Source organism: Mytilus trossulus, unplaced genomic scaffold (genome assembly GCF_036588685.1).
Source record: "Mytilus trossulus isolate FHL-02 unplaced genomic scaffold, PNRI_Mtr1.1.1.hap1 h1tg000070l__unscaffolded, whole genome shotgun sequence".
Lineage (NCBI taxonomy): Eukaryota > Metazoa > Mollusca > Bivalvia > Mytilida > Mytilidae > Mytilus > Mytilus trossulus.
Genome location: NW_026963294.1, coordinates 2,111,965 through 2,139,549, shown reverse-complemented (window position 1 = coordinate 2,139,549; position 27,585 = coordinate 2,111,965). Strand labels below are relative to the sequence as shown.

General features: G+C 32.2%; 1 protein-coding gene across 1 annotated transcript; it reads right to left on the bottom strand.

Annotated features, from left to right (window-relative positions):
• Window positions 1–27,585, bottom strand: LOC134699506 (apoptosis inhibitor 5-like). Its single transcript, XM_063561106.1, has 13 exons — window positions 27,432–27,585; window positions 16,871–17,032; window positions 16,217–16,382; window positions 14,676–14,827; window positions 13,267–13,407; window positions 11,865–11,930; window positions 10,797–10,991; window positions 9,236–9,417; window positions 8,289–8,382; window positions 6,169–6,288; window positions 3,080–3,114; window positions 1,933–2,057; window positions 1–209 (listed from the first exon to the last, which is right to left on the bottom strand). The coding sequence occupies exons 1-13, from the start codon at window positions 27,498–27,500 to the stop codon at window positions 151–153; spliced, it is 1,566 nt and encodes a 521-aa protein (XP_063417176.1). The 5' UTR covers window positions 27,501–27,585; the 3' UTR covers window positions 1–150.

Genomic DNA, 27,585 nt, shown 5'->3' with positions numbered 1-27,585 from the left:
TCATATATCCATCTCAATTATGAAGAAACTCCTATGTTTAGTTCATGTTTTATCAAAAAGTGTATTTCCTGAACTAAGAATATTTTGAATAATGTCATTAAAAAACACGAAATGTGAGAATTTAAAAACAATGATTGATTTATGGTCCTGTTAATATCTTCTTCCACGGAAACCACGACCACGTCCACGACCTCGTCCACGTCCTTGACCTGAAAAACATTAAAGTTATGTCTGTAAATAAAAATTGTAATATATCATAAAAGAATAGAATTCTAATGTCTCTTGCATTTCACATCTGATCTGACCAAACTCCTGACATGTGATTTTTTTTTTCAGGTAAAATTAATTTAATTTTGTGGGAACCAATTAGAGAAAAATTGTATTTTCTTGGTTTTGCTCAATTCTGCTGGACACAAGTCTATTGAAAATTATATTTCACCTCTAGCCACAAATCCATGAAAACAGGTAACCCCATAAAAAATATTATTCATAGTAAAACTGCTTAAGCTATTTACAGAACTTTAACCCTACCACATTATTTATGTATGTGCCTGTCCCAAGTCAGAAGCCTGTAATTCAGCTGTTGCCGTTTGTTTATGTGTTACATATTTGTTTTTAGTTCATTTTTTTACATAAATGAGGCCTTTAGTTTTCTTGTTTGAATTGTTTTACAATGTCTTATCTGGGCCTTTTATAGCTGACTTTGCGTTATGGGATTTACTCATTGTTGAAGGCCATACTGTGACCTACAGTTGTTAATATTTGTGTCACTTTGTTCTTCTGTGGATAGTTGTCTCATTGGCAATCATACTACATCTTCTTTTTCATATCACAGTGATCGGGAAGGACGTGCGCCCTGCGCCTATAGCGCATATTCACCAGAAATGGCGCATAGAGTGACAAATGTAAGCGCCCACGTGGCGCACGATATTTTTCACATCGTTTCGAAACGTTTAGATATCGTCAAAAAGTTTTCCGATCGTGTTCCGTGCCGCCATGTGTGTGTACACAACTGTATAATGTTCCTCCAATCATAGGAGCACCTATATATTTTAGGACGTCTCGTGTGTTTTCCTATGGTAATAGAACCATGCGGTTTAACGTCTCGGGTGTTTTCCTATGGTAATAATAGAACCATGTGGTTTAACTGATAACCCAAAAAAACGCAATTAACCATCATTCATGATATAATTTTTTATAAACAACTTTACATTTGTGAAATTTGGCTATTACAGACGAGATTTAACTCTAATAATAATCTTTTAATTTAGTTTAGCTTGCTATTATTTCGATTGAAAACCCCTGAAGCCTTTTTATGAAGATAGTTTTTGTCTCCATAAAAGGCGCTTAACTGTCCTTGTCATTTTTTGGTCTTTGGCTCGTTTTGACATTTTGTAAACATGACTTCAGCGAATTATTGTTTTGTTCTATCAATTAATGGTACTCTCTACTGTTATTCTTGTCATCTTGATGAAGTAATAATAATAATACAAGAAATGCAGAGGACGTTCCTGAAATGACCTCTAATACAGAACGTCTGGAAAGAGTATGGTATCGACGAAGACCCAAATTTAATGTTAAAAAAAACATGAACATGAACAAGCCAAGGCAACAGTAACAGTTTAAACATTGTAAATAAAGGTTTATCTTTAATATTGTCCGTTTTGGAAGAAGTTATTGTATACTCATTGAAATTACAGAATCACAGGAACAATATTATTTAAAATCATAAAGGTAAACTTGTACCAACACCTCTTTTCCAAAACATTAGAAAATAATGATACTTTTTATTTTTTATAAGTCAATTCGAATGGCCCACTCATTTGACAACATGGCCCATTATTTTTTAAAATGGCCCATAAAATTTATTTTTGAGGGGCCCTGGGCCCATAGTGAAAAAAACCTTCCAGATCACTGTATCATAAATGTTACCTGCTTCATATGTGCCAGCTCGTTCACTGAACTTTCCACCAGGGGGTGAATATAACGTCACATCTTTTCTGGAATATTTCTTAGCACTGGAGCCATTGGAATCCAAAGATGTGCTTCGTTTTTGACTGAAATTAAAAAGACCGGAATTTTACTATTTTGGGTCTTAATTTCTAAACCATTGTAAACAAGACAAATGCAGGGACTGGATCTGCTTCCTTGCATGTACATGATGTAATTGATCAACATGATCAAGGTTATATGTATACTGGTCCATAACACAATTATTTTCTTTTACTGATGCCATGACAAAATTTTCTTGTACAATAAGAGTTGTAAAATTTCAACTCCTGCAAACTACTGCAGTTTTTTTCAAACTACTGTAGTTTATTTTGGTGGAGTTCAAATTTTGTGGTTTTGTCTCTTTAACGATTTCGGGGGGAATTTAATTTCGTAATTTCCAGTAAATGAAGGTGATACTATACGCAGGTTGAATTTTCCTGGAGGTTTTAATTTCGTGGATATATTCTTTCCACAAAATTAACGAAATTAGATCCTCCACAAAAATGTCTGCGTTTACAGTATCAGATGTACACAAAGATACCAAAGCCATAAAAAAGATTATGTTTGTAAGCCCTAACCTACCTACACAAAAAACAGCTGCCTACTCAAAATATTTCATTGTCTTGTTGTGAAAAGTGTTGGTTTTTTTAATCGTATAGGCATGGAGGGTAAAAAACATTTGATGCTTAAATTTCTTTTTAAACAGGTCTTATACAAATACTGTGGATTCATTAATATTAGTTGGATACTAATTTTAGTGGATTTTGTGGGTACAGGGGACCTTTGAAAATAAATGTTCAATGAATACAAATTTTCTATAGGAATTTAAACAGACTTTGCCAAAACCACTAATTTGCAAATTTTACTCAATCCTCGAAATTTTGTACCCATGAAAATAAATAAATTCCGATGAACAAAAAACAAATTTGTGGAAGTCCATCAAGCAGGTATAAAACTGACAGGGTATCATCTTGACATAAATTGTTGTCCACTGGACAATAGTTATACTTCAATCAACCAATGTTAATTGTTTGTCATTCTATCATTTACCGTTTAGTTTTTGTTATTTCACACTAATCCGACTTACCCTGTCTCAGCTGCTTTTGGCTCTGGTGCTTTTTTCTGAAATGGGAATTAAACATATTAAGTTTATTATTAATCAGTCTTCATAACCTAGTTTCAAGGATGCTGTACACTCATCATACCATGTTTACTTTGTCTATTTTTACCCATCACAGAGCTTGCTGTTTGTTCTATGCTACTCAAATGTCTGCTATGTTTGAATGTTGAACACAAATGTATTGTTATTGTTACCCTTTTGATATAAACCCTTTCTACTAGGTTTCATCTTCAATACCTTTTGATATAAAAACATTCTATAGAAACTAGGTTCACTAGGTTCAATCTTTAATTTTCTGTGATGGGTTTATACAATCTTAAATTTTCTGTTGTGTTTTCTGTTTAATAGGTTTACAGTTTAATATTGAATTTTCTGTAACAAAAAAACAACACTTCATAAATATAACATCATTAACAGTTTCCATGACATCATAAACATAACAACACTTAGTTTCTTTGACTGCATAAACATAACAACACTTACCATTTCCTTGGCTACATCAATGTAACAACATTTACCATTTCCATGGCTACATAAATGTAACAACATTTACCATTTCCATGGCTACATAAATGTAACAACACTTACCTCTTCCTTGGCTACATAAATGTAACAACATTTACCGTTTCCTTGGCTACATAAATGTAACAACACTTACCTCTTCCTTGGCTACATAAATGTAACAACATTTACCTCTTCCTTGGCTACATAAATGTAACAACACTTACCTCTTCCTTGGCTACATAAATGTAACAACATTTACCGTTTCCTTGGCTACATTAATGTAACAACATTTACCATTTCCATGGCTACATAAATGTAACAACACTTACCTCTTCCTTGGCTACATAAATGTAACAACATTTACCGTTTCCTTGGCTACATAAATGTAACAACATTTACTGTTTCCTTGGCTACATAAATGTAACAACATTTACTGTTTCCTTGACATCACACCAAACATCACGAACAGTTTCTGTGACATAAACATAAAAACACTTACCGTTTCCATGACATCATAAACATAACAACATTTACTGTTTCCATGACATCATAAACATAACAACATTTACTGTTTCCATGACATCATAAACATAACAACACTTACCGTTTCCATGACATCATAAACATAACAACACTTAGTTTCCTTGGCTGCATAAATATAACAACATTTGTTGTTTCCATGACATCATACCAAACATAACAAACAGTTTCTGTGACATAAACATAACAACACTTACAGTTTTCATGACAAAGTATACAACTGCATTAGTAACCACTGAAAGTTTCCATGGCTTCATTCTCATGCACTGTACCTACAAGTTTCCTAGACAACACTTACCACTGAGTGTAGAATGACTTTGTTACCATGACAACACCATTGAACCTGAATGTTTCCAACACATAACTCTAAAGACAACACTGGGATGTTATTTACATCAAAATGACACTTACCACCAGCAGAATTCATGACTATACAACCGTGACAACACTTACCTCTAAGGTTTCAATGACTATATAAACATGACAAAACTTACCACTAAAGGTTTCCATGACTATATAACCATGACAACACTTACCACTAAAGGTTTCCATGACTATATAACCATGACAACACTTACCACTAAAGGTTTCCATTACTATATAAACATGACAAAACTTACCACTAAAGGTTTCCATGACTATATAACCATGACAACACTTACCACTAAAGGTTTCCATGACTATATAACCATGACAACACTTACCACTAAAGGCTTCCATGACTATATAACCATGACAACACTTACCACTAAAGGTTTCCATGACTATATAACCATGACAACACTTACCACTATGACTAAAGGTTTCAATGACAATATAACAATGACAACACTTACCACTAAAGGTTTCTATGACTATATAACCAAAACAACACCTACCACTACAGGTTTCAATGACTATATAACCATGACAACACTAACCACTCAAGGTTTCTATGACTAGATAATCATGACAACACTTACCACCAGCAGATTTCATGACTATATAACCATGACAACACTTACCACTAAAGGTTTCCATAACTATATAACCATGACAACACTTACCACTAAAGGTTTCCATGACTATATAACAATGACAACACTTACCACTAAAGGTTTCCATGACTATATAACCATGACAACACTTACCACTAAAGGTTTCAATAACTAAATAAACATGACAACACTTACCACTAAAGGTTTCCATGACTATATAAACATGACAAAACTTACCACTAAAGGTTTCCATGACTATATAACCATGACAACACTTACCACTAAAGGTTTCCATTACTATATAACCATGACAACACTTACCACTAAAGGTTTCCATTACTATATAAACATGACAAAACTTACCACTAAAGGTTTCCATGACTATATAACCATGACAACACTTACCACTAAAGGTTTCCATTACTATATAAACATGACAAAACTTACCACTAAAGGTTTCCATGACTATATAACCATGACAACACTTACCACTAAAGGTTTCCATTACTATATAACCATGACAACACTTACCACTAAAGGTTTCCATTACTATATAAACATGACAAAACTTACCACTAAAGGTTTCCATGACTATATAACCATGACAACACTTACCACTAAAGGTTTCCATGACTATATAATCATGACAACACTTACCACTAAAGGTTTCCATTACTATATAAACATGACAAAACTTACCACTAAAGGTTTCCATGACTATATAACAATGACAACACTTACCACTAAAGGTTTCCATGACTATATAACCATGACAACACTTACCACTAAAGGTTTCAATAACTAAATAAACATGACAACACTTACCACTAAAGGTTTCCATGACTATATAACCATGACAACACTTACCACTAAAGGTTTCCATTACTATATAACCATGACAACACTTACCACTAAAGGTTTCCATGACTATATAACAATGACAAAACTTACCACTAAAGGTTTCTATGACTTTATTACAATGACAACACTTACCACTTGAGGTTTCCATGACTATATAACCATGACAACACTTACCACTAAAGGTTTCCATGATGGTATGATGGGTGTTTTATAAGATGGTGGATTATGAAATAAATCTTTTATCAAAGAATTTATGTTTGATGTTATCTTTAATGCTACCACTTTGATTTTATTCTGAAAGAGAAACAAATAACAATAAATATCTGACAAGTTTATTTGCAAATTTTTATTTCAAGGTATTAGACATTCTATTGGTAGCTATACTGTGCAGGTTTGTATTACTGTATAGTAGGATATTTAAGCAGGGTGCTCATTTTACGCTTATTTTCGTGGATAGAACAAAATCTCCAAATAAATTCCACCAATTTAAAAGTGTACATGCTAATGTATTGATGATGGATTTAAACCACCAAAATAATAACCTCCAAAATATTTCATACACTATATTCAAGGTAAACCGCACAATTTTACATCCGCGAAAATAACCCCCTATATTGTATGTGCTAAATTTTAACAACAAAGTAAGACAAACAAAAGGAAAGGTTGGTTTGTGTGAACATTTGCTTGAACCAAGTTAAGCTACAGGTCTGTCTTTTGTGCTGTTAGTTGTTGTTTATTCATTTGTACATCTATTTTTATGATTCTATTGTCAGGTTTTGTTGTGGTCTGGCCAATTTATTGGTGTTGATGTTGATTTCTAAAACAATAAAATGAATGCTTTTGAATGCCTCAGTTGCAGGATTGTATTGCCCATTTGTGGCCTTGGGCTATTTTGTCAATGGTACTTGTTTTTAATATCCAATTCCAGCTGGTTGCTGTATAAACTCATTGCTACTGTATTTTTATGGTTTAGTGATGTTTATATTCTTTGCTACTGTATTTTTTTCAGTTTAGTGATGTGTATATCAGTATATATGTCGCTACTGTATCTCTTAGGTACAGTGATGCTTATATCTATTGCTACTGTAATTTTTGGTACAGTGATGTTTATATTCTTTGTTATTATTTTATTTTGGTACAATGATGTTTATATTCTTTGTTATTATTTTATTTTGGTACAATGATGTTTATATTCTTTGTTATTATTTTATTTTGGTACAATGATGTTTATATTCTTTGTTATTATTTTATTTTGGTACAGTGATGTTTATATTCTTTGTTATTATTTTATTTTGGTACAGTGATGTTTATATTCTTTGTTATTATTTTATTTTGGTACAATGATGTTTATATTCTTTGTTATTATTTTATTTTGGTACAATGATGTTTATATTCTTTGTTATTATTTTATTTTGGTACAGTGATGTTTATATTCTTTGTTATTATTTTATTTTGGTACAGTGATGTTTATATTCTTTGTTATTATTTTATTTTGTTACAGTGATATTTATATTCTTTGTTATTATTTTATTTTGGTACAATGATGTTTAAATTTGTTGCTACTGTATTTTTTTTTGTACAGCGAAGTTTATACCGTACATCAGGTTTTTTTTCGCGTGTTTAATTTTTGCTTTGTTTGTGATCGCTATAGAAACACACAAAAATTTGATTTCACGCAAATTTCCCTACATATTCCATGATTTTTTAAAACTTGAAAGTTTTAAATATTATACTGTTAATTATGGAGTCTATTGTTTGTTTCAACAGATCAAAAGGATGAGCAAACTCAATCAAAATCTCTGTTTTCATAAAAATTTAATCAGCAAAGCATGTCACACCTTTTGACAATCACAACAATCAGATGCTAATTAGTGATGTGCTAATGTATTGATATGTATATATAATCCAAAAAAAAAATGTTAAAATATAATAAAGATAATTATTTTTACAAGAATATTTTTATATCGATCAAAACCTTCAATCTTCAGCATGCCCCTATGACTCAGTAAATGTGGATATTCCTTCCGTTTGGTAACTCGTAATATCTGTAATAGATTACCTGTCAGTCAATCAATGACGTGTTCCTTCCATTTATAACAATGCGAGTTATATTTTCACATGTTTTTTCTCATTCAGCGAAAAATTTTACAGTGAAAAGTTAGTATGCCCATTTTGTATTGAAATCACGAAAAAAAAGCAGATGCTTACAAAAGAGGGATAGATGGTAGTAGTTGCTAATTTGCTACTGTATTATTTTGGTACAGTGAATTATACATCTGGAGAATGTAACTAACCTCATCTGTTTTTAAAGCTTCACCTGCTTTTCCTTGTAACGCCTGTCGTAACTGTTTAATATAAATCTGTACACCTCTGGCAAAATACTGTAATCTGAAAAAACATGCCAATGAGACACTTATTTTTAGTTTTCATTCATATAATGAAGTCTCAACAATTCCTTATCCTTGGTAGTACAACATTAGAACAAACTAATATTCACTTGATCAAAACTCTTCAGATTGGAAGTCAGCACATAAGCAATCACAATTAAGAAGAGTTTGCTACTCAGTTTCAAAATAATAAGCTTTTCACAACACTAGTATATATTGACATGATTGATAGCCATGGGGTTAAATAAAGGAACCAAAAAAGCAAAAAAATATATAAGTCAATGTGCTTTTTTTGAGATATTTAATTTTGAAATTTTGGTGGGTAAGTGACTTTTCATAGCTTTATCATTGACAAGTTAAAGTTCTCAAAAACTATTAAAAAATAACAAAGATTTTATAAAACTTTACAGGTGACATATAATTACACATACGATTTATTAAAAGAAAAATGGTGGTAAATAGGAAAGATATTTTTTAAGGCATTCCAATGGATAAAACCAGAGGATTCCTAAAATCTTACAAAAAGTCAAAACATCATTAAGAAAGTTTTCAATGATCACTCAATGTTTTAAGTTTTTTTATCAACTTTAATGATAAATCCAGAGAAATAAGAAAGTGGGTCATTCCTATTTAAAATATTCCAATGCAGGAGAACTCCCACTTAAAACTTGAGGGTTGTTAGGTATGTATCAGACATACAAACAATCATTCAGCCCAAATTTCACTGAAATTGGCTGGACAGTATTTTAAGAAAAACACCTGACAGAAATCCAAGTGATGACGAGAGGAATATAACACTTTCAAGACCCTGTGGCTAAGATAGATCATTTATTTATATGAAATGTTAATTTTACCTTAACTTAAAATCTTTTAATCTGTCTGCATTTGCTTCATCTGCCAGAAAACCTGGTAACTTCCTGCCGAGCTGATGGAAAGCTAACATTAAACATTCTACGGTAGAAAACTGGAACTTAGGTTCTTCTTCACTGCTACTCAGATTATCATTTTCCTCGGCTGGGGGCACTGGCATATAACTCTATAAAGAAAAATAATCAGATTATCATAAAGAAAATCATAACACTCCAAATGGCAAATGATAAAATATGTATATTTGGAACGACAGAAATGTTTGTTTTTTAAAAAGCTAAAACAATGAAATAAACAATTGAATCCACAGGCCTGAAGCTCAATTTTATCAAATTTTTAGTTGGATTCTGTAGAGAAGAATTTTGTGGCAGAAGGATGGATAGATGGACGGCAGGTAAAACTTAATTTGCCAAAATTGCCAAGGAATTGGCCTTGCAAAAATCAAAATCTAACATAATAGATTTTGATAGCATTATTATTGAATTTATTCTAACACAATGAACACCATTTTGATTTTTCAACTATCACAATTATATAAAATTTGTAAGGGTTCTGCAGAACCCAGTTACTCGCGATCGCCTAATTTTGCTGTTAATCACACATGCAACAAAAATGATGAAAAAAATCAATAAAAATATTCCTCTTGATACTAAGTTTGGTAAAAATCCAGGCTAGTTTAAGAATCTTGTTTTAAAAACTTTAACTGCAGACTGTATGTAATGATAACTGGAAGAAAAACTTAAGTCTATTTATAAGTAAAATACGTGAATGATTTTTTTTTTTTAAATTTACTTCTGGATACTATCTTATGATTAGAAACATGCCTTTACCCAAGTTTGGTACAAATCTAGGATAATTTAAGAGAGTTATCAAAATTTTAAAAACTTTAACTGCAGACTGTATGTAATGATAACTGTAAGAAAAACTTAAGTCCATTTATAAGTAAAATACAGAAAAATTTGAATTTTATTTTTACAAAATTTACTTCTGGATACTATCTTATGATCATAAACAAACTTCTGTCTTAGTTTGGACAAATCCAGGATAGTTTAAGAAAGTTATAAAAAAAAAATTAAAAACTTTATAAACCACAGAGTGAATGTAATGGTTCCTGACTTCGTTAAGGGGCCGTTAAAATTTACTCCTAGATACTATATCTTATTAACATAAACAAGCTTCTGTCAAAGTTTGGTAGAAATCCAGGATAGTTCAAGAAAGTTATTCAAATTTTTAAAACTTTAACCAGAGTGAATATTTGTGAACGCTGCAGACGACACCAACGAAGCCAACGGAATGTAGGATCACTATGACTTGCTTTTTCATCTAAAGTCGAAAACTCAACAAAAATGCACAAAAACTTGTTTTCCTTTATCAAATTTATGGATTGATGTCTACTTAATACACACCATGCCTCTTCTTTTCATAGTATTGTACCTCTGTCAAATAAATAGATCACTTAAGTTAGAAAATAAATGTTGCATCATTAATTGGAACAAAAATTAGATAAACACGAAGAAATAAAATAGTTTACAATATCGTCCAACTTACAATAAGACATTTGTATAGATTATCCAATCTGTTTTCTAACTTGTCCAAGTCTCCAGCAAACTCTGAGATCTCACTAAACAATTTTAACATCTCTAACTGTGCATCTACTCCATCATCAGGACTGGCTAGTTTACTGATCACAGGTAAAACATTATCACATATATACCCTACAAACGCTTTAGAATGCACATTCTTCTACAAATAGAAATAAAACTGATTTTGTTATATAGAAACAAACACACAAACCACAAAGGGTATATCTGAAAAGAAAAGAGAAGATGTGGTATGATTGCCAAAGAGACAACTCTCCAAAGGAAATCAACTGAAAATGAAAATAAGAACTAAAGGTCACCATACAGTCTTCAACAATGATCCAAGTCCATAAGTTAACAATCAAACACATTTTCTTTCTTTTAAATTGATGAACTATTGATCCTCTTTTTTTTCTGACAATAAACACAAATTTTTCCAATATTTTTTGGGTGTGATAAGGGACATAATTCAATTCTTATCTACCTCACATTTATTACCAGGTGATTTAACAATGGAATGGCACTTATTAAAATAAGTTTTCTTATTTGAATTGTAAAACAAAATTTATAGCTTCCTATGTGGTATTGGTTTTGCTCATTATTCAAGGCTTTACAGTAATCCAGTCATTTGGTCTCTGGTCCAGAGTTGTCTCTTTGGCAATCATACCACATCTTCTAATTTTTATATTAAAAGCCTTAGCTTGTTTGTACTTAAATAAAATAAAGGCCCTCTCCTAACATACTCTAATCTGATGTTCAGTAGTTGTCTTTTGTTGATGTTGTTCAAAAGTGTTTCTGGTTTTTCGTTTTTTATATAGATTTGACCATTGGTTTTCCTGTTTGAATGGCGATACACTAGTAATTTTTAGGGCTCTTTATAGTTTACTGTTCCATGTGAGCCAAGGTTCTGTGTTGAAGATGGTACTTTGACCTATAATGGTTTACTTTTATAAATTGTGACTTGGATGGACAGTTGTCTCATTGGCACTCATACCACATCTCCTTGTATCTATCTAATATTCATAATATTACTTACTGAAAATAAAGGTGCCGCTTGTTTTATACAATGAATCAATCGATCAACACAGTCTGTATCTTCAGCCTGTAATAAGAAATAAGTCAGAGCTATTCATGATCAAAGGTTGGTCAAATATTTAACCAGTATTATCTGAGATATTTATTTACAAGATGTTCAATTGATTTTATTCAAATATACCCAGTTTAATACATACAGGGGTTTATGTGTGCGACACTTTTACTTTGAGTCCTGTGCCAAATGGTGTTGACAAATTTCATGTTCAGTAACTAACCTCAAAACTTTGATCCAAGTCTGCCTGTTCAGTAACTAACCTCAAAACTCTGATCCAAGTCTGCCTGTTCAGTAACTAACCTCAAAACTTTGATCCAAGTCTGCCTGTTCAGTAACTAACCTCAAAACTCTGATCCAAGTCTGCCTGTTCAGAAACTAACCTCAAAACTCTGATCCAAGTCTGCCTGTTCAGTAACTAACCTCAAAACTCTGATCCAAGTCTGCCTGTTCAGAAACTAACCTCAAAACTCTGATCCAAGTCTGCCTGTTCAGTAACTTACCTCAAAACTCTGATCCAAGTCTGCCTGTTCAGTAACTATATAACCTCAAAACTCTGATCCAAGTTTGCCTGTTCAGTAACTTACCTCAAAACTCTGATCCAAGTCTGCCTGTTCAGTAACTTACCTCAAAACTCTGATCCAAGTCTGCCTGTTCAGTAACTAACCTCAAAACTCTGATCCAAGTCTGCCTGTTCAGTTACTAACCTCAAAACTCTGATCCAAGTCTGCCTGTTCAGTAATTAACCTCAAAACTCTGATCCAAGTCTGCCTGTTCAGTAACTAACCTCAAAACTCTGATCCAAGTCTGCCTTTTCAGTAACTAACCTCAAAACTCTGATCCAAGTCTGCCTGTTCAGTAACTATATAACCTCAAAACTCTGATCCAAGTTTGCCTGTTCAGTAACTTACCTCAAAACTCTGATCCAAGTCTGCCTGTTCAGTAACTTACCTCAAAACTCTGTTCCAAGTCTGCCTGTTCAGTAACTAACCTCAAAACTCTGATCCAAGTCTGCCTGTTCAGTAACTAACCTCAAAACTCTGATCCAAGTCTGCCTGTTCAGTTACTAACCTCAAAACTCTGATCCAAGTCTGCCTGTTCAGTAATTAACCTCAAAACTCTGATCCAAGTCTGCCTGTTCAGTAACTAACCTCAAAACTCTGATCCAAGTCTGCCTGTTCATTAACTAACCTCAAAACTCTGATCCAAGTCTGCCTGTTCAGTAACTAACCTCAAAACTCTGATCCAAGTCTGCCTGTTCAGTAACTTACCTCAAAACTCTGATCCAAGTCTGCCTGTTCAGTAACTAACCTCAAAACTCTGATCCAAGTCTGCCTGTTCAGTAACTTACCTCAAAACTCTGATCCAAGTCTGCCTGTTCAGTAACAATTTCTACAAGTTGTTGTCTCCCTTGCACTGTAGACATTGAACTTTGTGATCTTAATACGTCCATAATCAAAATAAATTCTTCTTTAGTTACATCTTGTAAAACCTGAGGAAAAAATTATGAGATTTTTTTTAATCTTATATATTTAACCATTATTAACTGTATTTCAAAAGTAATTTTATATAATCCAGTTTCCATTCAAAAAAGTTTGAAAATGTTCAGTTTGTAGATTATTATTGTAAAAAAAAAAAGCAAATTATACTATCAAATTCAACACAATTATCTGCCCTTGATTTTAAAAATATAATTGTTCTAAAAATCGAAAACACACTTGAAAAATCTTTATATTTTTTTTTTTTATTTAATTCCTAAGTTTCAAGTCATTGCAAGTGTTAAATGTGATTCTATTGTAAATTGAATAGAAATTGGTAAAATATTTTGCAACCAAAGAAGTATTTTTGCAATATGACAGTAGAGATACTCAGTAAAACACACCCAATCTACCTTAAGGTTGGTTATCTATTAAGAATGCTTTTTGCCAATTTGAACAATAACCAGATTACTTGAGCCTCTAAAGCATCTTTTACAATAGCTTCTTTTTTGTAATATCATCAATAAAGGGCAATAACTCTGTAAAGAGTTAAATGACGAATTCAGTCTTGTTGACATATTTGTAGTTCTTGGCCTACAGATATGTTTTGCTTTTAAAAGTATCTTTCTACCTATGTACCTATTAATTTTCAAGATAATCATGATAATAGGCAAAAAAAATAAAAAAATGGTAAAAAATCATCTTTAAAGGGCATTAAATCCAATCAAGAGTTTTAGCAAGGTCGGCTAAAAAACTTTTAAAGCTTATGTGTGATGACCTTAACATAAAACAAAAGAAAATTCCTGGAATTCAACTTTTTGACCCCTCATCATAATTTTCCAAACAAAACAGAAAAAAATTGTCAAGGTGGTACAAATTCCGCACACTGAATGATGTCCATATGTCCATTCCAAGTGTTTTGTACATAAAACGTCATTTTATGTATAATAGGTATACAAGTCTGGCTTCAATTCTTCCAAATTCTTTTAAAGGAACACGGTTTTCAACAAACAGAAGCGCCATGTTTGAACTTTCATACAGGTATTCAACAAAGAAAGATAACTTGTGTTTGCAATGTTTTTGATAGAGAAACATAAAAGAGGTATTCTGATCCCGTTACCTGTTTACACTGTGATACAAGAGAAACATTAAAGAGGTATTCTGATCCCGTTACCTGTTTACACTGTGATACAAGAGAAACATTAAAGAGGTATTCTGATCCCGTTACCTGTTTACACTGTGATACAAGAGAAACATTAAAGAGGTATTCTGATCCCGTTACCTGTTTACACTGTGACACAAGAAATTCTTCAGCTTCTTTATCTATTGTATCTTCTCCAAGAACTTTGACTTTGGTACCTAAAAACTTAATGGCTCTCTCCCTCACAAGTTCATCTTCTGATAAGATCTGTTTAAACATACCCTGTAGAGTACCTGTAAATATATAATCAATGATTTGTTACCCCACTGTCACAGGTTAGTGAAAGGTTGTGCAACTGCAAACATGTTTAACAATGTTTAACCCTGCCATTTTCTGTATTTGCCTGCCCCAAGTCAGGAGATAGTAATTGAGTGGTAGTTATTTGTTGCTTTATATATCATATTTGTTTTATGGTGATTGTTTTGCAAACAAGTTCATGAAGTTAGGCTGTTATTATTCTCACTTGAATTGAATTACTGTCTTTTGTTATGTATAACGTGCACATTTATACCCTAGGTCATGTTTCTTGTAAGAGGGGTGCGTGTTATACATGACAAAACAATTTCTTAGTCTTTTTTTTCAGGTCCAAACTCCGACAAATAAATTTCCAAGTAAAGTGAAGAGTACAGAATATTTTGGCTAAAACCTCAATTGTTTTTATGTTTTACATGTTTAAATTGTAATATATATCGTATTGTTCTTGATTTGTCATGTTTTATTCAAATAAAATACATTTTATATCTTTGTTGTAACGTTAATCGTGTAAATTTGTCCATCTGTTTAGCAATCTTGAAATTTGCCAAGTATTAATAAAGACACAATAAAGCTTTTGCTGTCGATTAAATTAGCCTCTGTGTTCCTTGTTGTCACAACTTACTGTTATTACATGTGTTCATCATAGAGAGTTGAAGAAAAGTGTTTGAAAATTGAATAAACCATTCTCGTTTTGAAAATATAAACCACCATATTTTTCGAATGTATTGATAAGGTGATCGCCAGTCATGTGGGTCAGTCATGCGACTTAATATTGTAAAGTGATGATTTACTCTATGACAAATGTATAAGGAAAAATACCTTTTTACTTTTTAACTTTTCAACTTTTAATTTGTTATTATTTCATTGTCTGAATCAGAATAATTTGGACATTTAATCTTGTCCTTGATACTCAAGCAGTTTATTAAATTTGGTTTAAAATATTTATCTCAATCTAATAAAATATTCTTATTCATTTGTAGGAATACTTTCAATTTCATATTAATCACGTATTCCGTAGGGAATTATCTGACCTTAATGTCCATTTAAAAAACTTCCTGTTTGCCGATTTTGGAGCTGTAACTTTTCCGAAAATTGTCTAGTATAATATGACCAATAAACTTTTTTCTCTCGATTTTTGGAACTCAAAAGGGGGGCACACTATACACACCAAAAGATGGTACATTAGTATTTCATAGCTGACTAGGTGGTATGAGTTTTGCTCATAGTTCAAGGCCGTACAGCGACCTATAATTGTTTAATATTTTCTATGCCTTTTTGTCTGTAGTGGAGAGAGTTGTCACCTTGGCAATCATACCACATCTTCTTATTTTTATAAATGTATAGTAAATAACTTTTAGAATACCAACCTTTACAGCACACTGCCATTAGGTTGATAAGTGATGACTGAATGAGACTAAGTTCTGTTGTATCATCACATCCTAGTAGTTGTGTTAAAGCCTCAGCAATCTTTGGTACATTATCAGCAGAATTCTTACACAGGGTTGGTAAATCTTTAATGGCTTGTTTACGGATCTGTAAATGTTCATATATTATTCATTCTATTAAACTAAAACTATCTCATTATTCTCATATGCTGTCATGACTGTAATTGCTTTACACTTTTAAATATATATATATTGTTAGTTCAAAAATTATTGCTTGCATTTGTTATTGTGATTTTTCAAGAATAAACAAAAATTCCAGTCTTATTATTGCTATTTAGTAAACATGGTAAAGAGAAATACATGTCTATATTTCGGTTATCAGAAAACACGTTATTATTATTGCTATTTTGTAAAGAGACATACATGTCTATATTTCGGTCCTATCCAGCACATGCTTGCATTCAATATCCTAGCAGCTACATAGATTTAGGACTAATGAACATGTAGCTAGCCCAGCTGCTACATAGATATTGATAGCAGCTAGGCTAGCTACTCAATCAATAGTCATTCGTAGCACTAGTTATGTAGCTGCTACAATATTGAACACAAGCCTGATTAGATGATATAATTACATACCATAACATCATCATCTTCACACAGATCAAACAAGGCATTGATAGCTTGGTTGGCTAGTGATGGGAAGTGTTTGAAGAATCTGGCAATAAACTGTGATGCTAATCTCTTCTCTCCCGGTCCTCCTTTAACAGCATTGATGAAGTTCAAGTATTCCTGCTCATGCTGAAAAAAAATTGTTTTTATTAATCACATATAATAACATGAGCTACAAATAATAATTCACAAATCAGAGTCTTTATCCAATTATCATATAATTAATTAATTGAGTGAAATATTTTTCTAATTGCATTATCAATTTCAGTTTATATTACCCCTCAAGCCACTATCACATTGTGTTTTTGTACCAGTAACCAACATGACCAACATGCTCATAAATGTATTTGGTTTTTTTTTCAATATATATAACATGATATAAACATTGAATAAAGGCATTCCATAACAAAGATGAACATCAACTGTTTCATATATCTTAATCCATATAATATGTATAAATATGTGTCTTTCAAGTAATTATGTGATCATGGTGAGAGACATTTTATTTGGCTGAACACTGCTGAGGCAGGGCATTTTTTCTGGTTTTATTTGTGCCTGGTTTGTTGCAATTGTTCCACCAATTTTGTATTACAAACATGACAAATACAAATATACAGATATTTCATTGGCACAAACTCATTAACAATAAATGGTTAATGCTCATGGTATATTAATTACATAGTTGATCATACATAATAAGTATTGTAAATAATGACTATATTAATATGTAATATTACTGTATTTTCTGTTTATTCATATAAACTGATGTTACTAGCGGAGAAGTTACTGATATGTTTAGCGCTTTCATTTTGTCTTGAATTTGATACCTGGTATGGTGAAATCTACACATAGTTAAATTGACACCTGGTTAAATCAATACCCATCAGTTAGTCACTAGTCAAATGCCCCAGACTAGCAGTCAGAGCTCAGACATAAATAAGTCTGAATCTGCTTTTGACTTATAGGGGTCTAAATATGTAGGTTTTAGGATTTGTCTCCCTTTAATGCAAGGCAAACACGACTTTAACGAGTCAAATATTGTTTAGCAAGAAATATTTGACCAGAATCAAAAAGTTGCAAATATCTGAATATCGACTTCTACAAGTCGATAAGTGATCAAAATTGGTTAACTTCAAGACCCACGCATATTTATAAGGAGGTCATGCATCTAGATCAAATAATGACAACATTGAAAGACAATGCTTTGTCTTCTAAAGAAAAATATGAATGAGAGTCTAAAAAATCGGAGATAATGTTAATTAACCTTAAAATGCAACCACCTGGAACCACACTTAATGAGGTAAAACTTCTGTGTTTAGTAAGGATGTTCAATTAGACAATTAAATATAGATAGCTCAAGTCCTTGTGAACTCTCAGACAGGTTTTTGCTGTCATAGGTGGTGTAGTTTGGCTACCAAGTGAAATAAAGTTTTTTCATTAACATAAACAGACCTAAACAAGTCTGTCATTTTCTGACTTACATTGACTTAGATCAGTCTAAAATTGAAAACACATTTTTATGATAAATACATGTTTTGACTTCCTTAAGTCGAAAACAAAAATTGACTTGTTTATGTCTGAGCTCTGACTGACTAGTAAGTGGGTCTTATTGTTATCTTAGTGTGACATGGGAATCATTGTAGATTTTTTGTTAGCAGGACTATATATAGCAGAATCTTCAGTTTGTTGAAGGAGGCTATTATCCGACAGAAACATTAAAGTCAAATAATGTGCCATTAAAACGGAAAATGAAGTCTAGCGGGACATGGGAAATTACAAATAAATGAGAATTGCTGACATACATAGTGTAAGTGGGATACAGGAATCTGACAAAACAGTAAGCAGGATCCACCATCAAAACACCCCAATGACAGGGTTTCAGCTAGGATTTTGAGGGCTTTAGTCATTTTTGCGCGTGATAAAAATCAGCCTTATTTTTTTATAATAGCAAGGGGTCTAGGATGTTTATCAAACTACAAAATGTAGCTATACATATACATGTATGTCCAAGTCCTTCAAGGACTAGTCTAGGATCTTTGAAGACTTTAGGATTGCTAATGTAGGCAGTTATTGGCAATATTGAATGAATTGACTGATGTGATGCTAAGATATGAAGATAAGAACAGGGATCTGGTAATATGGTTCACAATTTCACTTCAGTTATTTACAGGGCACACCCCTGATCAACAAAAGTTGGGTGCCTCTATTTTTTAAACCACTGCACAAATGATCTTGTAACGACTTTTTCACTTCACAATCATTTATATCCTTGAAAATACGTTTAAATATCTATTTGGAATCAATTTCTTTAATATTGGATAGAAGGATCTGCATCTATACTTAATGTGACGATTCTAATGACTGTAGACTTTAGATCATGTTTACTTTCGATTTTTAAACAAAATGAAATGAAAACGGAAAGTGACAATGGAAAATAATTTCAGAAGAAAACCGGATTCATCTACGAACTTTTACGCATGCGCAATACATAGAACAGGAAGCACCTGTTTGCAAGTGAAAATATTTACGTTTTGAATAAAGTTCATTCTTTTTAATCAAAGTTGTCGAAAGTTTTTGATGAATATTTATATAAAGTATGACGAAAATACGTTAAAATGACGAAACTACGACAAGCAAATTATGATCGTAAGGAAAATAAAGTTGAAATGTCCAGGAAGATTATCAATTTTGTTCGAATGATGAAAATTTGACAGAATATTGTGAGAAATGATAAAAATGAAATGCTGACTGACCGATTTAACTTAAATAGATTATTATGATGGTCATTTATGAGGTTTTATAATAATAATTAAGGGATTAGTGACCCATCTGATTGGCGATAGGCGGATTACATGTCATCACAACTTTTAACACCTTTGGTAAACGTTAATTACCTGAGGCTCATAAACTTGTCAGAAACATAAAGACATGCAGAATTCAAGTAATTGATGTGTAAATATTTTTACACTTTCCAAAGGAGTAGGGGCAATAAGGCCCTTATTTGGCCCAAAAATTACTGCAAATTTCAAAGTTATCATACATATTCTTTAAATACTGAAAACTTGTCTAAGGTATAAGGTACTAAGAAAAACCAAACAAATTTGACATCGAACAAGTTACCATGGCAACAAATCATAACCTTATTTTCATATTTTGTTAAATTTCATGATTTTTATTGTTTTTTCAATAATTTTCATCAAATTTTATGTATATTTTAGACTGAAAAAGTATGTGCGCACTCAAGAAACAACTTTATATTTAGAGAGATAATGCCAATAGTTATAATATAGCTTTTGTTAAATTATTTTGTTGTTACTTGGCTGCGCTGGATGTTTCCACAACGGAAATAAAGTCAGAAAACTACATAAATTCTGTATTTTTTCTTGTTTTTTGTGAAAACAGTACATATTATGACGTAATTGTGACGTCATCAGATAAAAATCTGAATGTTTTACATTTATGTTTCTTGACCCCATGCATTTCTAAACATTATGTGCCAATTTGAAATAGTTATCAAACATTTATTTTTCTTGGGCCAAAACTAGGCCTTAATGCCCCTATATATAGCTACTCCTTTAAGTGACGAAATTGATATGAAATATTTTCGTCATTTCGAAAACCTTTTCGTAAAATACGAAAATGACGAGCGCTAGAAAAATCACGGAATGAGACCCACTAGTAAATATTGATTCATACTAGTGAAAAAGTTTCAAAATTTCTTATAGTCATATAAAGATAAATTTGTACATATAGTTTCCGGACTAGTAGAAAAAAAAGTATCAAAATTGTTATTTGGGTATTACAAGTGTTATTCTCATAATAACACTGATATTCAGTCCTTCAAGGTACCGAGTTGCACCAAGCACTGACATTGTTAAATTCAAAGACAGTCAGATAAAAAAATGTTTTGCCTACATGTATCTGTAACAAAAAATATGTTCCAGCGTGACATTTGTTCAGCTGGAACAAATTTCATAGGAAATATGTTCCGCCGGAACTTATATCACAGAAAATATGTTCCAGCACTGTAAAATTTGTTCCAGAACTAATTTTTTGACCAAATATGAAAAAAGTTCCGGAACAAATATCATATCCATGAATTTTGTTCCAGTTAATATTAAAAGTTTTAAATAAGTTTCTGTGATATTAGTTTAAGATCAATATGTACATATTTTAAAGAAATTAATGAATAAGTTATTCTCAAACCTATTTTCACTGAAATAAGTACCTTTGCAACATATTACACAGCGAAACATTTTCTTGTTACACTTAAATTATAAAGCAAGCTAAACGCTGTACTGAGTGTGCTGGCATGGGATACATGTGCAATTGTAGGCATGACTGTTAAGGTCTACAGGATAAAGTGATGGTAATTTATCATAATTTGTATCTATGACTTATGTGGTATTCCTCCTTGGTTCCTGTTAACTGTCATGGCCCTGTTTCTAGTCATACATGAACTTGTCATGGAACAGTTTCAAAAGAGTTTGTCTTTTGTTTTTTCATGTCTTTTAGAATCATTAATCAGTTATTTTGTCCTTTTCAAATTAGTTCATATGTTCATCTTTGACTTTTATTTTTTCTAAAATATTTTTCTTATCCTACTCTTTTCTGGCTCAAAATGGGACTGTCATTTTGATATTTTTTACGTTTATAATTAAACATTTGCTATAGTCCACAAGATTCTTTTTGGATGATTTAAATTTTTCAACTATTATATTATCAATATATTATATTTATTTTTATAATGTACTTGAATGATAACTTTAAACTCATTGATGACAAATGTTCAGTATATATAAGATAACCTGTTCAACCAGTGGAACATATTTCACCGACTAGGAACTTATTTTACCAGGTGAGGAACAAAAGAGGGATGAAAGATACCAAAGGGACAGTCAAACTCATAAATCTAAAACAAACTGACAACACCATGGCTAAAAATGAAAAAGACAAACAGAAAAACAATAGTACACATGACACAACATAGAAAACTAAAGAATAAACAACACGAACCCCACCACAAACTAGGGGTGATCTCAGGTGCTCCGTAAGGGTAAGCAGATCCTGCTCCACATGCGGCACCCGTCGTGTTGCTTATGTGATTACAAATCCGGTAAATAGTCTAATTCGGTAGGTCAAATTCATGAAAGGGAAGGGGATTGTAGTTACGACGTAAGGAACATATCCGATATCATTTGTGAAATGGTTATTCCATAACGGTCAACCAACTTATGATGGCGTCCGTAAAATTTACGAAGGGATGATTTCAACTTCACCATTTGGAACTCTTGATTTAATAGCTACCTTGTGAGCAGTAACCCTCTATCAAGAAAATCATGATAGTAAATGCAAGCACGGGAATATCGTATAAATTGAGAGATATATACCCATACAAATTTCACAAACCCAGAACTTATTTCACCAGGTAAGGAACAAATCTCATAAACCTGGAACCTATTTCACTAGGTAAGGAACAAATTTCACCAACCCGGTACTTATTCCACCAGGTAAAGTGTGGAACTTATTTCATAAAGATGGAACAAATTATATTGAAATTATCTATGAAAAAAGTTCTCCCAGAACATACACATGACATATTTCCTGTGATATTAGTTCCACTGGAACTTTTCTCACAGGAACAAATTTTGGCTCACATATCATCTACCTTCCATTTTTTTCTTGCAACCTCATAATTAGTTGGACTAGTCTTAACCAATTACTGAGTTTTACTGTATATTTCCAGTTAAAGAACAAGACTTTTTATGGGCAGCATGTTTAAAATGGTTCGTTTAAAATGTATGAATATATTAGATCTTTATTTATTGAATAGAAGTACTGTGCGCATGCGCGGAGAAGATGGCTGTGAAATTTTTCGGGGAAGAACTTCATACAGATTTTTAGAGTTTTTATCAGGAAAATGCATGCAACACACATTTAAAATACGTCCAATACATATCCCAACATATTTGTCATAGATTTGAAAACTATTTGTGTCACCATTATAGTAATTACTAGCAAAACAGTAACTTTTATTGGAGTCTGGTGCAACCACGTGGTAACCGCAAAATGCCTCCCAAACAGAAAAATTCTTGTAATGACTGTGAAAAAGACGTTACAGGTTCAGATAAGGCTCTGAGTTGTTGTATTTGTGAAAAATGGTTTCATATAAAATGCCAAAGGGTTCCAAACAGTGACTATGACTTTTTGCAGAAGTCCGATGACAGTATTCAATGGTACTGCAAATCATGCAAGGGCGCATCACAGAAAATGTACAAGATGATATCAGTAATGCATAAAAGGCAGGATGAAATTGATAATAAAATTGTAGGGTTAAGTACTAACATTAGTAAATGTAATGTCAAACTTGACGGTCAAGCTGAGAACATTAAAGGGCTCAAAAAGGTGGTAGATCAGTTGAAGGATAATTTACCCTCTCTTATTACTAAGAGAATTGTCAATATGTTAGAGGATAAAGTCGAGGAGGAAAAGAGGGAGGATAACCTAATATTCTTTAATATCCCAGAAGTCAGTGCAGAGGAGGATGAGTCCTTTATTAAAGATTTATTAACAGAGTCATTGGGGCTTGGGGAGACATGTGTTACTATTGATAATATGCAGAGGTTAGGGGCTAAACCAAAAGATTTAAATAGTAGGCATAGGTTATTAAAGATAAGCATTAAAAGCCATGCGGTAAGAGGTGACATTTTGAAAAGTGCACATAAATTGAGGAATGCTAAAAAAGTGTCTCACAGGAAAGTAGGAATCAGTAAAGACCTTACACAAAGCCAAAGGGAAAATAATAAGATTTTAAGACAAGAATTAATGAGGAAAAAAGAGGAGTGTCCAGAAAAAAAATGGGTAATAAGACGAGAAAAGGTAATAGAATTAAAAGGCCATACAGGGATTCCTCCCGGGCAGTCAGGAGGAGATAAGGGAGAGTAATAATGTTGATGACAGTTTTAATGATGTAAATAGTGTTGAGTTAACGTTTCTAGTTCAAGTTCAAGTTCAAATAGTTCGTTTTCTAATGTTCGAAGTTCGAGTTCAAGTTCGTTATTTTTAAGTGACAATTCTGATGTGAGTTCAGAAAGCAACGAGGAAAGTTTGAATACAGATGATAAGCAGAAATTGAAAATTTTGTTTTCAAATGTCGATTCACTGAGTAACAAGTGTTCTGAATTATTAACATATTTAGCTAATCAGCGTCCTCATATAATTGGTTTGTGTGAGGTATTTCCTAAGTGTTCAACTGACAAAGAAAGTATAATAGATATATCCTTGCAGGGGTATGATAAAATTACACCGGACAATCAGGGAGACAGAGGTGTTTTATTATTCGTAAAAAGCAATTTAAAAGTTAGTAAAGTATCAATATTAGATAACGCATTTAATGAAGCAGTCTGGTGCGAAATAGTGTTAAAAGGTACAGACAAATTATTAGTGGGGTTACTTTACCGAAGCCCAAATTCTACTACAATAAACAATGACAATTTACTAGTAGCAATAAACAGAGCTATAGAGCTAAAATATAGCCATTACTTATTTTTTGGGGACTTTAACTATAAAGAGATTGACTGGATTAACTGTGAGGCAACTGTAGGTGAGGAGCATTCAGCTGCAAAATTTTTTAATTGCATTCAAGATAACTTTCTTTTTCAACATGTGAAGTCTCCGACTCGATTTAGAGAAGGTCAAAACCCAAGCTGTTTGGATTTGGTTTTTACAAACGAAGAAAATATGATTGATAGTGACTCTTTAGTAATTGATTCACCAATTGGTAAAAGTGATCATGCCGTAATTCATTTTGACTATAACTGTTATTTAAGTTTTGAACAAGATACAAGTGAAAGATTTCAGTATTTTAACGGTGACTATAAAGCTATTAGCGACGAGCTAGATCAAGAAAATTGGGATGTCTTATTTGAAGACAAGAGCATTGAACAAATATGGAACATTTTCAAGTCAAAATTAAGTCAGTGTATAGAAAAATATATACCAAAAAGAAGGCATAGTAACAAATTTACGAATCCGCCAATGTGGATGGATAGGAGAACTAAATCAGCTATAATTAAAAAGCGTAGAGCATGGAAAAAATACCAATTCTCAAGGTCAAGAGTTTCATATACTAATTATGCATCTAGTAGAAATAATTGTACAAACACTATACGTGAGGCTAAGAAATCTTATGAAAGGAAGGTAGCATTAGAGGCTAAAACTAACTGTAAGTCATTCTGGAAATATGTCAATTCTAAATTGAAAACAAGAACTGGTGTGGGTAACATAATGAAGTCTGATGGCTCTTTAGCTATTAGTGACACTGAAAAAGTAAACGTACTTAATACTTTCTTTAGTAGTGTATTTACACGTACAGAAGATTTAAATGAACAATCTAATGTGAAAGATATGGAAGAGGTACTTTTAGATATCTCAGTTACTGTTGATGATGTTTTAAAAAAGCTGAACAATTTACATGTAGACAAGTCTGCAGGGCCCGACAACCTTCACCTTAAAGTTTTATATGAAGTGAGACAATCTATAAGTTATCCGTTATGTATAATTTTTAATAAATCCTTATCAGAAGGTGTTTTACCAGAAGAGTGGAAAAATGCAATACTTTCACCTATTTTTAAAAATAAAGGTGATAAAAAACAGCCATGTAATTATCGTCCAGTCAGTTTGACATGCGTTATTTGTAAAGTGTGCGAATCACTTATTAGAGATAAACTAATGAAACATTTATTAGAGAATAATCTGTTGTCTGATTGTCAGTATGGTTTTAGACCTGGACGTTCTTGTTCAATACAACTACTCGAAGTACTTGATCATTGGTCATCGTTATTGGATAATTTTTGTTCAGTGGATGCAATTTATTTAGATTTTAGTCGTGCTTTTGATACTGTGCCTCATGAGCGTCTTATTGGCAAACTTTACAATCTAGGAATTCAAGGAAAAGTTTTGGATTGGATAAAATGTTTTTTAACAAATAGATCCCAGCGAGTTAGACTTAATAATACATACTCTACATTTGCTCTACTAGAGCTGAAGTGATAAGTGGCGTACCCCAGGGTAGGGTACTGGGGCCCGTACTATTTTTGGCGTTTATTAATGATATGCCGGATGCAGTTGCTGGGTTGATTAAGGTTTTTGCAGACGACACAAAAATTTATTCATCTGTAGATAATGAGCAACAACACCAGGACTTGCAAGCCGATTTAGATAGACTATGTGATTGGTCCAGAAAATGGAAATTATCGTTTAATGCAAGTAAATGTAAAGTTATGCATTTTGGTCAAAATAATAACTTGTCTAGATACACAATGTTAGATAATGAGGATGATTATGTCCAGGTTAATCCTGTTACTGAAGAAAAGGACTTAGGAATAACTTTTGAGCCTAACCTAAAGTTTGATAAACATATTACTAACTGTGTGAATAAAGCCCAGAGAGTCTTGGCATTAATCCGTATTTCCTTCGACTATTTGGAAAAAGATATGTTTATTATTTTATACAAGTCAATTATACGTCCTTTGTTGGAATACTCCACTACAGTGTGGTCACCATATTTGAAGAAAGATATAAGGAGAATTGAAAAGATCCAGCGTCGAGCTACCAAATTAGTGCCTAGTATAAAAATGTTAAGTTACGTTGAAAGATTGAGAGCCTTGGGCCTTCCAACACTTGAATACAGAAGAGATCGTTATGATATGATACAAGTTTATAAAGCTTTACATGGGATAGATGATATTAAATGGCAAAATATGTTTGAGTTATCTACAAATTCTACTAGAGGACATCCTTGGAAATTAAGTAAAAAGAGGTGTAATTCAACTCAGCGTCTCCATTCATTTTCTCAAAGGATCATTGATCAATGGAATAGTCTTTCAACCGTAACAGTTTGTGCAGAATCTGTCAATATTTTTAAAAATCATATTAATGATGAACATTGGAATAGGAAGAAGTTTAATCCTACATAATGGAATAGTCTTAATATTATATAGATTTCAGCAGTAAAAGTTTGTGCAGAATCTGTCAATATTTAAAAAAATCATATTAATGATGAACATTTTGGAATGGGAAGAAGTTTAATCCTACATAATGGAATAGTCTTAATATTATATAGCTTTCAACAGTAAAAGTTTGTGCAGAATCTGTCAATATTTAAAAAAATCATATTAATGATGAACATTGGAATGGGAAGAAGTTAAATCCTACATAACATTTTAATATAAATGCAGCAGTTTATAAATGTATGCGACAAGTATTTAAAATATTGTGGAAACCATCGTACAACATGTACAGAAGTACAGAAAAATTATTCGTTCTATTTATGCGCACAGCTCACAGTTAAAATAAGTAATTTAATATCAAGTAAATTATGAGGCGGCAAAAGAAGTTTTCAACTTAATGATCGCCGCAATAATCCAGGTAGAATCCAGGTAAAGATGAAAATCTTCATTAAATTTTGTGTTGTTTTAACTTTTAGTAACGAAATGTGAATTATTAAAAGTGATTCATAATGCTATACCTCTCCGGCTTTGTCTTTAGCCTCTGCCAAGACACCAAAGTCTTTATACATTTGTTCTACTGTCACCATTTCTTTATATTTGGAGAAACTCGTAGAAATGAATAGAAAACGTTTTCCTTGCGCGTGGGTTACCGGCGGAAGTTGATTCTGAGAC